The sequence below is a fragment of the Xenopus laevis genome, chromosome 3S (assembly GCF_017654675.1).
Source record: "Xenopus laevis strain J_2021 chromosome 3S, Xenopus_laevis_v10.1, whole genome shotgun sequence".
Taxonomy (NCBI): domain Eukaryota; kingdom Metazoa; phylum Chordata; class Amphibia; order Anura; family Pipidae; genus Xenopus; species Xenopus laevis.
The window spans coordinates 71,038,906-71,052,605 of NC_054376.1; the positions used below are offsets into that span (position 1 = coordinate 71,038,906).

The following is a 13,700-nucleotide window of genomic DNA, read 5'->3' on the forward strand; positions in this document are numbered from 1 at the left end:
TAGAATGCTTGGGGTCTGAATTGAGGGAGGGAAGGATCAAGGGAGGGAAGGCAAGAGGGTAGTGATGGGGGAGGGCAAGATTTTAGGGCAGGGCCCACCAGGTTTTTTCCTTCCAGCCCAGTCTGACCCTGACTCTGTCTCTATATCTGCTTTGACACCTCACTGGGAGAACAGAAGATTAAAGCCTTGTGTTAGCAACTATAGCATAGCCTACTCTTTACAAAGTAAAATCAGGTCATCTTTTTTTTTTTAAATCCATTAAAAATAAATAGTTATAAATGCAAACCCATTGCCCATTGTTAAAAAAATGTTACCTCAGGAATAATCCTATGCAAGCTCTACTAAAGTATGGGGCAAATTATAGAATCAAAATGGGAGATATGTTTAGGGGTTTATTATATGGCTATCACTGCATCATTTAGTTCTATATTTCTGTTATTGCCTCTTAGAAATTAAAGTTATGTGAGTCAGTGAGTGGGTGTGTGAGTGGAGAGAGTTTATGCCAGGCAACCCCTGTAGGTGGGTAAGGCTGTGCTGTAGAAGAACTGTAGCCTTTCTTATGGAGCCTCCTCTCTAGAAGGATAATTGTGTGTCCAGACTGTAACCAAAAGAAGAATATCCTTAATGTGGCTTATCCAAAACTGTTTTAGGTTGAGCCCCCATTAAGGTCCTCCATTTAGTTAGGAGCACCCATGCGATACCCAGGTTATGGATTCTGCTTTTTCATTTAACAATCTTTCAGTAATATTTAATGTATATCTAGAATCCATGCCATAAAGCAATATGGGCCTTCTATGTTGGAAAAAAACCCATAGGGACTGTCAAATGAGCACTAAGAAGTACTTTCTTCATACAAGCACAAAGGACTAGAACTTTTTCAAAAAATACACTACACCTTACCTTGTTTTTAGACATGTAGACTGTACAATAATTTTATTCTGACAACAGAATCCATTGATTGAAAAGCTCACATGCATAACTGTGTGTAACTTGACATTTGAAAGGGTTGTATACTTCTGAGTTTGTTCTGCAGATCATTAATGATTGAATCTTATCATCTGAAAGCAGTATATTAGACCTCCAGATTACAATACACAGAATAGCATAGGTGCTCTGTCTTGGACTGGTATAAGTTGACTCTGTTTTGGCTTGGGAAAAGAAAAAAAATATTTTGATTGTATTTCAGAAAAATAGAAAGCCCTTTATCAAAACATTGATAATGACAGAAAAACAGAAAACATACAGCTTATGCTTTGCTAGTCAAATACAGTTGACATTGTTATATACTCAGCTAACTGGTTATTTCAGTTGCAAAGGAAAGCTGTTAAGTTGCGGTTAAAAATAATGCAGCATGAACACATTTATATTTTTTGGGGATACACATGAAACTTAAAAAATGCTTAGCGATGCACATCAGTGTTTACCTGCAGCTGGCGCTGACCAACATATCCAACAAAGTTGCTGCTATTAATATCAATGTGGCTTTATTGAAACACGTGACAAGCGGTGGCAGTGGGTGTACAGATAAACGAATGTGTTTTATGCCTACAAACGCGGCACTTCCTCAGAGTTTGTAGGCACGAAACACGTTAGTTTATCTGTACACCCACTGCCACCATTTGTCACGTTGTGTGTTTCAATAAAGCCTCATTGATATTAATGGCATCGACTCCGTTAGACATGTTGGCCAGCTGCGGGTAACACTGATGTGAAGCAAGTTTCAGATTGAAGTAGCCAAACTCGCGACTAACTAACTAGGAGACATTACTACATGAGGATGAGCTCCGCCATCTACACATCCTTATTTGGTGCTTAGTGATGTCAATTGTGTTACACAACTCATTGAAATCTTTGTATAGAAGGGTTGATAAATGTTATACCTTACGTTGTGTATTTGCCCAAGATGGCCACACCCATTAGTAGTGCAGATCTGTGCCGCTGAAGATGCCCCCATTAAGTTCTCATCCTCTGCCCAGAACACACTGTCCATGTGCAGTGTCAATGACACTCAAAAGATCAGCTAATAATCCAAAATGGCAAGCTTCTATGGCAAACTCTGAAGGCTTTTATTATTACTGTTATAATGCGGCTGAACCTGTGTTGGTCAGTAAGTTCAAGTAGTTATTTCGATTTTAACATAAAATGTGTTTACAGGGAACACATTTCCAAATAACAGTAAATATGGCATTTGTTTTTTTCCTACGTGACTGTAAATTAAGCAAGGTGTAGCTGGCATAATAGCTCTTTTGAGTAAATGTAAAACTATCTCTCCATGTGACTATATGCAATTTCACATTGCAGCTGTAAATGGAAACAGTGTAACTGAGATGCACTGAGAGCAGAAGAAAGTGTGTTTAGTAGTCTCTGCTTTCTGCTATCTCAATAAACTCCTTTTGATAATTGTATAATTAGACAACACAGTTTATTGATCAGTGCAAGTCTAAATAAAAGTATAGAAACAGGAGACGACAGACAAGACAAATGCATTTTTCTACCTCAACTTTGCTCTGTAGTACGCAATGTTGTCATGTTTTGTACTGTTAGATTTACAGTATCTCTTGGCAAGCTCTTTATGTGATAAATAATTTACATGTTTGGGTGTTATTTGGAGGATACTGTGTCCGATTGTTTGATGCCAGCTTTCATTTAAAAGATCAGCCATTTTTGTCTTTGGTTATGAGTATTTTTTTGTTTGTTTACTTCTGTTAGAGTGCATGCTTACATTATATTTTGTTTGTCTTTCAAGTTAGGTTTTATTTTTTCGCACTCTCAGACTCCTCATTAGTCATTACTATATGGTTCTGGAGAGCTTAATGTTTTTGATTTCAATCAACAAGCTGCATTAAGTAGATGGCAAAGAATGTAAATATATATTCTAGGCCCCCACTGTTTTTTTTTTTTTTTTAGATCTATGGTATTGGCAGAATAAAAGGAAGTTATTTAATTCGTACTTGATGTTTATGAAACAAGGAAATTGGCATGATCATTTCTCTCCCATCTCCTTGTTTCTGGAATCTGCAGCCAAGTGGACCTGTTGGCCTATAAAATTAGAATGCAAAGAATGTGAGCCAGATACAATAACTGCTTTATTTTCTTACAGTATAGAGCTTGCAGGACTGGCTGAGCACAGATCAGGGAGAAAGAATATGTTCCTGTCTACAACCCAATCATCTTTACTCACTCTATCTGTATTTGACATGTCCTTAGTGAAGGTTCCCATCTGCCTTACCATGGAACACGAATAGCAAGCAAGAATAGTTGCAATCCACTGCTGCTAAACACGATTACCGTAGTTGCCATAGCCACATAAAATAAAGTGTCACTAGAGATATATATATACAGTATGTGTATGGGATCATCTGATTGTGCTGGTTACACCCAACCACAACCCAGATCACCCCATAATTTTCTTAGAAGTCTGTAAATCAGAACTGCGCTACCTAAATTGAGACATAAGGGAAGTATGTGCATATAGTTGTCTGACTGATTGTAAGGACCAGTGATATTGCTACTGACATGAGTCACAATTCCAAATAAAAAGTACATCCAGCCACAGGTTTAGCAGCAGGGTGCTGATGCCTGAGGCACATTTCACAACTTGGCTCATGGCAACAGCGCCACTAGATGCAGTGAAACATGTGATATCACAGAATCAAACTGATATCTAGTGATGGGTGAATTTGCGCCGTTTCTCTTCGCCAAAAATTTGCAAATTTCGTGAGGAAAACTGCAAAATTTTTTTTTTTTTTTGACGCCGGCGTCCGTTTTTTTGGTGAAAATGCGCCGGCATCCATTTTTGCAGCCATTTTGCGAATCTATTCGCCTGTGTCGAATCGCGCAAATTCGCCGCAAATTCGCCCATCACTACTGATATCCTGTCCCTTAGTTGGGCATTAGGTTATCTGTTCTGTTCCATCACTTACATCTCAGAATAAGAAGTGATGGGGGCCTAAAAAAGATATAAAAATGAACTTTAAGAAAGAAAAATAGCTAAAGCATTAAATAATTCTATTTATGAGACTATGAATGATTCATTTAGAAGCAGAAAAGTCCAATCAGTGCTGTATTTGTGGTATAGATATGTGATATTTGAATCTTCCAACAAATGTGTCCACCCTGCAGGACTAACACATAGGTTGTAAAATATATTCTGTGGGGAAAGTGCAAACAAGGAATCTCCTGGAGCAGACTATTCAAATATGTACTCAGTGTAAAAGTGCAGAAACACAATCACCATGTCAGTATGGTAACATCACTAATAAAGGTAACAAGAAACCTCTCTGTAGAGAATACCTACTCACTAGATTTAAGACGTTAAGACAGGACAAACACAATTAATTAAATCCAGGGTCGGACTGAGGGGCCCACTGGGGCTGCTGTCTCATGGCCCCCTACCCCCGCCGATGTGCACCGCGACTTTGCATACTGGGTCTTGCCAAGACCAGAGTATAATTTCTGATGGGAGCTAGTTGAGAAACTCGCCTCAGGCAGCAGCAGCCCCTAAGTTACCAGTGCCGGCAAAAAGCTTCTCCTTGTAACTTTAAGAGCCACATTTCCAGTAATTTAACCAGAGATTCGGCTCCTTCTAGCAATTGCACTCTCTGCACTAATGATTTGGCCCCCCCTGGACCCACTCCTGCGCAAGGGGGGCAGCATTACAGGAGCTGTCTCAGGCAGTAAGGGGCACAGAATTACCCCTGACAGGTAGATTTGATTGTGCCTTGTGATATGATAGTCTAAATGAACCTAGTAGAGTCAACAACTGGATGTTTTGTTGGTCATGGAAAAATTGCCATTAGAAAATGTTGATTGTGATGGCTGCTTTATCTACCTGGTCATTGTCCTAACCTGCATTTTTGCACATGGAACACGCCTCATCTGGAAAACCCCAGGTCCCAAGCATTCTAGATACCTGTACCGTGCATATTCCAAATGCTGAGTAGCATATGTTTAATTACAAAACACTAAGAAAAACAGCACCATAGATGTGTTTAAAACATTATTTTACAGTCATTGTGATTGTTGTAAGACAAAATATTCCTTTCTAAATTGAACAGGGATGTTAAATACTTGAGTAAATTATATATTGATATTGCATTGCAAAAGAGGTCAACTGCAGCGAGCCATCTGCACCTTTGTTGTGTTTCCCGGCAACTGTAATTCACTACTATCTTCTGCCATGTGACTAGCGTTCTTGTTTTCTTGCTAAAGGCTGACCAGGAAGTACAGTTCCTGTACTGTGGAAGTAAACAAGTTAATCTGTATATCGTATATCCATGTCATTTTCAGTTTCTCTCCTATTTCTCTGCAGCAATGTTTTGTTGTACAGCACCGGTCTGTTCTGCTGAGCCCAGACTCAAAATCAGCTTTGGTTTTTCTTCTATAGTTTTATTAGTAATTCACATGCAAATGCAATCAGTGTAACATTTGTATAATTGTCTGTGTCCAGCAAGTGATGCAAGTGGCTAAACAAGCCAGGCTTATTGAAGTAATATATATGCAAGGCACATTTTACCAATTCATATCTCCACTGCACAGCTGTGCTCATTTTTAAAAAGCAGAACATCCAAGTAAAAGTTCAACTTCAATTTTGACGTATCGTCTGCAGTTGCATCAGATGCATTTTGTTCTGTCCTCACTACGTGTTACCCTGGGTAGTGTGTAGCTTGACATGCAGCTAAACTCCTTCCTTCATTAATCCACTGACCCAGGTTATTGAGCTTCAGTTTTATTAACAAACGGGAAGATGTAAAACTGGGAAAGACAGAAAATGACAGTGCTTACTGAAACTGTATAATATAGCATAGCATAACATATATTAAACACAGTAGACAGTAGCATGTATCACTGCATAAAGGAAGAAAGGTATCCATATAAGAATAAGACTTAGATGCCTAGGCAGGAATATATACTGTATGGCAGTGCCATGAGGTAGCTGCATATATAATGATATAAACTTGAATAAAGATAAAACAGATAAATAATGATCTGTATTCATAAACCAGGGTTGGAATATAAGTAATACCTACCAAATTATAGGCCAGTAAATTTGATATCTGTGGTGGGCAAATTATTTGAAGGCTTGCTAAGGGATCACATTCAACATTTTGTCCTAGTGAATGGCATTGTGAGCTGCAATCAGCATGGCTTTATAAAGGATAGGTCATGTCAGACAAATTTGATTGCTTTTTATCATTAGTTAAGTAAGATGCTGGACAGTGGGGGGGGCAGTAGATGTGATCTATTTGGATTTTGCCAAAGCGTTTCATACCACGCCCCACAAATGGTTGCTTTCTAAACTAAGGTCTGTTGGGCTTAATGAAGTCGTTTGCACGTGGATAGGAAACTGGCTACAGGATCAGGTACAGAGGGTGGTTGTTAATGGTACATTCTCTACTTGGAGTAAAGTTCTTAGTGGGGTCCCTCAAGGCTCGGTATTGGGTTCATTTTTATTTAACTTGTTCATTAATGACTTAGGGGAGGGTATTGTAAGTAATGTATCAGTGTTTGCATATGACACAAAATTATCCAGCCCAATTAATTCCATCCAGGATGTGGCATCCTTGCAACAGGATCTTGACAAACTGGCAATCTGGGCAGCTAAGTGGCAAATGAGATTCAATGTTGATAAATGTAAAGTCATGCACCTGGGATGTAAAAATATCCAAGCCACTTATAACCTTAATGGGACTGCACTAGGCAAATCCATTATGGAAAAGGAATTTGGAGGCCTTGTAGATGATAAACTTGGCTGTAGCAAGCAATGCCAGTCAGCAGCATCAAGGGAAAATAAGGTCTTGAGCTGTATTAAAAGGGGCATTGATTCAAGGGAGGAGGGGTTATTTTTACACTTTAGAGCACTGATAGGGTCCCATCTGAAATATGCAGTACAATTTTGGTCTCCAGTGCTTAAACAGGACATTATTGTATTAGAGAGGGTACAGAGAAGGGTAACTAAGCTGGTAAATGGTATGGTATATCTTCGGTATGGGAAAGACTGGCCAAATTGTGCTGTTCACGCTGGAGATGAGGCGCTTAAGGGGTCATATGATAAATATGTATAAATATATATGGGGGTCATATAATATTCTAATGCTTTATTTACCAGTAGGTTATTCCAGCTGACATGAGGTCACCCATTAGAAGAAAATAGATTACACCTAATATTCGGGAGGGGTTTTTTACAGTGAGAGCTGTAAAGATTGTGGAATTTTCTCACTGAATTAGTTGTACAGGCTGATACATTAGATTAAAAAGGGGTTGGATAGCTTTTTAGCAAGTGAGTGAATACAGGGTTATGGAAGATAGCTCATAGTACAAGTTGAACCAGGGACTAGTGCAATTGTCATTTTGGAGTCAGGAAGGATTTTTTTCCCCCTCTGAGGCAAATTGGAGAGGCTTCAGATGGGGTTTATTGCCTTCCTTTGGATCAACTAACAGTTAGGCAGGTTAAAAAAAGTAAAAAGGTTGATCGATATGTGTATTTTTAGAACCTAACTTTCTATGTTACTTCTGTATGTATAGGGATTGGCACATGGGAGATTTAAAGAGCTAGCAAATCCTGCATGTTTCCAGTGCTTCTGAACCTATTGTGATGCAGCTGGATGGAATTCAGCACCTACATTTCTGTAACCCTAGGCCTGGCCTCTGTGACCTTTACACAAATACTGGCCTGACACTGTAATTCTGGTACTAAAAACAAGAAAAAGCAGTAAAACCCCACACTACCTTACTAAAATTAATTGAGAGCTAATTATATAAGTGTTTAGTGCTATTATAAACATATGCTTAGTTCTCAATCAATTTAGCACCAACATACAATTAATGGTATTTCAATCGATTGTGTTATATATAAATAATTAAAAAGATTAAGGTGCTCAAGTGCTTCAAATTAGGTGATGTGACCCGCAATTAAATCTATCTACACACAAATGATGAATAATCTAAAAGTTCATGGTTCTTACATGAATTAAATAAGGTGCTAGTGCTGTAGTTATAATTTTAAAGTGAGTTCATGGTATCAAACAATTAAAAATAAAGCGTCAGCAATTCATGAATAAAAGTTAGAAATTAGAAAATAGTATAGAGGTGGAGTTGTCCCGAAGAAACTGGCTGCGTTGTTCTAAGCCCTGGGACAACACACGTGGGAGAAAGGAAGAACACTGAGGACTGTGGTCTCGTTACTATGTTTAACTGTCTTGTAAGGAGAGCTAACTTTGCTATAAAACAAACAAATCCTCAGTGCCTTAAAGATAAAAGAGAATAAAAGGAATGAATAAAGGAGAACTGTAATTCTGGGTGAAAATATGTATTATGTAAAAAAAAACATGGCAGTTGCACTTTGATCGCTGCACGTGTGGTCTTAAATGTTCCCTTTCTATTTGACTATAACAGTAATGTTGCTATTAAATAAAATCCATTTAATTGTAGTCAATGCTTAACTGTTCTTTTTTTCTGTATGTTTTTTAAGATATACAGTAAGTGGTTTATACAAGTCGCTCTTCTTAAACTTATTTAGTTTGTACTTAATTGTAAAACCGATGAGTAATATTGTGCTCTTTGCACAGAAACAAATGACAACAGATCAAAGCATACTTTGCAGATACTGGTAAACCAAGAGTTGTAGGGGCCCTGGGAAGGTTAATTTAAATTTATGTGTGCAAATTATTTTTTTCTCATTGAGCTGATGGTTAGAACATGGTAGAGGCAGTTCTAACACAGCAGGCACATCTAAACATTTTAACTGGGTGCATTGGCAAGCACAAATCTTCGCAGATACAATACACCCAAAAATGTTAATAATTTTTGTAAAAAAAAAACACACCTTTAGCTGACAATTTATTTTCTATGAGATGTACTTCTTGTAGTTTGTATATAGTTTGTAGGAATTACTATTACATTGTTCTTTTTATATCCTACCTGGTTCATTGTATGCACAATTAATTGAGTAATAATCGCATCTCTAAGTCCTTATGATGTTCTATTTAATACCACTGAAGACTTTGCTCTCACCCTCACATTTCTCAGTATTTGTACGCAAAGTACATTTTGCATACACATACTTAATATATATTTATGTAAAATGCTGTTTAAAAATAATATTCATATACTTTATTTTTACTCTTTCAGATAGAGTGGCTTTGTTTAAACTGTCAGATGAAGCGAGCACTTGCCATGGATGCAACTCCAGTTCCAGCACCACCAACACAACAACCAATAAAACAAATGCCTATGCCTGCATCACCACAAAAAAAATCAGTATCTGAGCCAACTACCTTGCAAAAAAAGGAAGTTGTGCCTGTGCCAAATGAGACTGTGACACAGTCAACTAAAAAGCCACCATTAATAACAAAACAACTCTCTGTTACAGAATCACCAACTTTACCCTTAAATAAACCACCAGGTGAACCAAAAGGAAAAGTTATTTCAAAAACAATGTCAGACAAAACAGAGACTTTAGTAAGTAAAAAGAAACAGCAGGTAGAATCAAAGGAGCCAGACCCTGGTAAAACCTCTCTTAAGGAAAAGTCAGATTCTTTGTCAACAAAAACCCCTGTATCAACAGAGCATAAAGATGTGGATTCTAAAATAGTTGCTATAGCCAAGCCAGTTATGGATATACACCCTACTGAAGAAAAAACAAAAAAAAGTGATAACTTGCCTATATATCATTCCGTTAAAGAAGACAAACCACAGATGTTGCCATCTTCAGAATCTAAACCAATGCAAAAATCAGAAGCTTTGAAAACACAAGAAGTTCCTAAAAAGAGTCCAGCCAAGGTAAATCCTAAACTTGATGGAAAGCAAGTTCAGAAGGAGCCAGTAGTGGAGGTAAGCCCCAAACCAAGTCCAACACACAAACCTGTAATTCCACAAACAAAGACACAACCTACAACACAACCACAGAAATCGCAAGATCAACAAAGGCGTTTTAGTCTTAATCTGGGAAGTGTCACAGAAACCCCTAAACCACAGCCGACTACACCACAAGATACTGTTACTGGGAAACTCTTTGGATTTGGGGCATCTATTTTTAGCCAAGCTTCTAGTTTTATGTCTACAGCAGCACAACCAGGTACTCATCCACAACCTAGTCAAGCATCAACTTCTAAACCACCTCCATCCCAACAAGCACCCAATATTAATAAAACAAGTAAAGAGAGTGTTCCTGCACCACAATCACCAAAAATTACAACGGTTACAAAAGAAACAAAACCAGTCCCAGCTGAAAAACCACGAGAACCAAGCATCACATTGTTAGCAAAAGATAAAGAACAGACAATTCTAAAACAAGCTGATGCTAAGATCCCTGATGTTACAACAAAAAAAGAAGTTTTGGTGGAAAAGACTGAAAAAATATCTGGGCCAAAAATATTATGCCCCATATGTCAGGCAGAATTAAATGTTGGCTGTAAAGATCCTCCCAACTTTAATGCCTGTACAGAATGCAAGAAAACAGTGTGTAATTTTTGTGGATTTAACCCAACACCGCATTTAACAGAGGTAAGATATGCATGACTGATCCCATCCATTTGTAATTATACAGACAAGCTGTTCAGGGAAGATTTAAGATGCCATTTATTTCAAGGTTTGATCAATAAAGTGATTTTTTTCATTATGTGAATCAAACTGATTCTTTACTAAAAATGTGAATTATTAACCCTTATTACTCTGTTGAAAAAATCTATTTATTACTGTTGAACAAAATAAAATTTAGTATTCATGTAAGATGGACAGTACTCAGCTAAATTATTAAATTACATTTCCAGACAAAGCTAATATAGAACTCAACAAAGCTCTTAAAACATCTTAATATAATGGGACTGATGCAGTCGATCGATATAAGGAGAAAAAATGTAGTGATAAATGCAAGACTAATATGAACAAACCTCTTTGTTCAGGTCATAGTGCTAATTACAAGGAACTATTGATTTTTTTTTATTGATTCATGGGGATCTAAATTCTTATTTGTAACATCCACTACTCATTGTAAAAAGGGTTCTATTTAAAGGAACATTAACAAAAAACTATATGAAATTTGTGTATAATATTCACAGCATCACAGGTACAGTATATCTAACTAAAATTTCTATTTATATTGTACCATTCTGCAATATGTTCCATTAGATAGGATGGTTGCAGAGATATACATTTGCTAGTTATCAAGGATCCGATATAAGTGCTATACCATTTATAAGTGCTACGAGGAATGTTTGATACCGAAAAATTCTGAAATAACAAGTTAGGTTAGTGGGCAATTGAATGTACTACAATACTTAATGTTTTATTTTTGGACAGCATTACCACATATGGTGCACCTGGCCCGTATTGCCAAAATGTGTCCAACACATCCTTTCGGAGTCTGTCATACTCATAAGATAGATACAAACTTCTCAGAAAGGTTAAACGGCACCTGTTTGGTAAAAATGCTATCCCGAACCAAAGGTGCGGGCTATTAGAGCCCACATTTTGGTTGGGGATAACAGAAGTTTTTTTTTTTTTTTTTTTAAATGCCCCGGCCAGCGTTACGTACCCAACAGCGGAAGCTCCCGGTGCATGCAGCCATGTCTGGTCACTGGCATGCGTATAATGAAAATGTGCTGTGAATTGCTCATTATGTGTGACGTCAGATGTGCGTTATTGAGCTGTAAATCTAGATAACCATTACTGGAAAGAAAATTTGAAATGCAATCCAAAGCCTTTGGTTAAGATTTTTGTAATATAGTGATATAATATCTATGCCCAGTGTATATTTTTTAACTAAGTAGTAATCAATGGCAACCAGACCTCTTCTTTCATTATTTAGGCTACAGTTGTCTGAACAATGCTGACCACTGATTGTTTGCTTTTGGTTGCTGCCCAGCTACAAATTTCCCCAGTTTTGAAAATGTATTAGATAATGTAAATCGGATTTTTGGACTTGACAACATTACTGCAAAATAGACAAGTTTGAGGTGGATATAGTACATGGTGTTTGAAATCAGGAGAATTGCCTAATAACCATGGTACTTGGAATTACCTCCCAACATTTCAGCTTAAAGTTTTTTTAGAACTCCAGTTCAACTCAGTAGTTGCAAAAACTTACCATGTGTCTGAAAGTGAATAAAAGTCACAACTATGGGCCATGCTTAGGAGTTTCGCCATTAAGAAAGGCAACGTGGAAATCTTACATTTAAACCTTGAATGCCAAACACATTAGGTATTTGTCATCTGCATTATTATTACTACCCTTTATAAAAAATTATGATTACTACTACCCTTTACCAGCTTACAGTTATTAAACTTAATCATTGACACATTACTGTGCACAAAAAGGAACTGTATTGAAAGGCTACCTATATAGTGAAGGCAGTCTTTTCATGGCATGTCCTCTCCAAATGGCAATTGGGTTATGAATGGCTAACACAGGATCAATATCTGATTACATAGAAAAAAAAACCCCATCATAGTTATAATAAGTTAAGCACATTTATGCAACTGTTCCCTCATGCTGTGGCTAAAATTTTCATAGTGTGCGCAAGTTACACATAAAGTACGTTATGGAGAAGTGGCTACAACATATAGTATAGTATATATATATATATATATATATATATATATATATATATATATATATATATATATATATATATATATATATATATATATATATATATATATATATATATATATATATATATATATAGTAGCTGGTCCGTAAGTGGGAATAAGTATAATAATACAACACTGAATATAGTCTCTGCAGGAAATGTACTGTAATTGACAGATGAAGAGCAGAGGAGAAGGACTCCAGTGACAGAATGAGTCTGATTCAATTAAACTATTTGTTGGAATAGTAGAATTGTAATGACTTGCCATTCAGTTAGATTCATGATTGCTCTTTTAGAAACACATGATAATTGCATTGACGTGTTTAACCAAGTGAAATGTCATTGAAGTACATCTAATATTGCTCCCCGATGATTCAGCTTGATATGACCAGGCTATCTTGTGAAATAAATACCTCTGTACAACAGCTGGAAGTAGTTCTGCCTTTCTACCTACATTGTTGAGTGATGGCTTGCTGTTTGATATTGCTGTGACCTCTTACTCCATTTTTTACTGCAAGGTTACACAGCAGGTTGTGATCATTTGCAATATCCCACACTTAAGCCATAGATAATACCAGCAATGTAATGTGATGAGTTGTAAGTGAGTCAACAATCATACTCATGATTCTCTTTGTAAACCTTGTCTTTAATATGTTTTTAAATTAGGTGCACCTTAAGCCTCAGGGCTTGTTTATAAATAGAAGGTCTGTACTACATACAGCTGAGCCTTATATTAGCCTCAAAGGCAATTCTACCCTTCCTCACTGCCCTGGGGCAGTCTTTCCACAGCCTCCTACAAGGGCTCGGAGGACCACACTACAAGAGCTGAATTTACAGTTTAAAACCAGAATTATTTAAGGTGCCAGGAACATCTTTATGCTGTCCCTGGTAACCTAAGGGGCACTCCTGCAATTTTTTAACTTGCATCATGGCAGGAGCAATCTTAGCTTACTTCTAGCTACATTTTATAATGTATTACAGTATTACAGTGTTTTTAGTTCAGTAGTAGGAATATATATAGAAAGATGAGTAATACAAATCAGTAATAACAACAAATAAGTAGGCTTACAGAGCATTTGTTTTTTAGATGGGGTCAGTGACCCCAATTTG

General features: G+C 37.0%; 1 protein-coding gene across 3 annotated transcripts in view; it reads left to right on the forward strand.

Annotated features, from left to right (window-relative positions):
• Nucleotides 1-13,700, forward strand: part of pclo.S (piccolo presynaptic cytomatrix protein S homeolog) — a 148,715-nt gene that overhangs the window by 16,333 nt on the left and 118,682 nt on the right. For all 3 annotated transcript variants that reach the window (XM_041588475.1, XM_041588477.1, XM_041588476.1), the window contains exon 3: nucleotides 9,130-10,503. In XM_041588475.1, coding sequence (XP_041444409.1) covers nucleotides 9,130-10,503 — 1,374 coding nt within the window. The remainder of the gene's footprint in view (nucleotides 1-9,129; nucleotides 10,504-13,700) is intronic.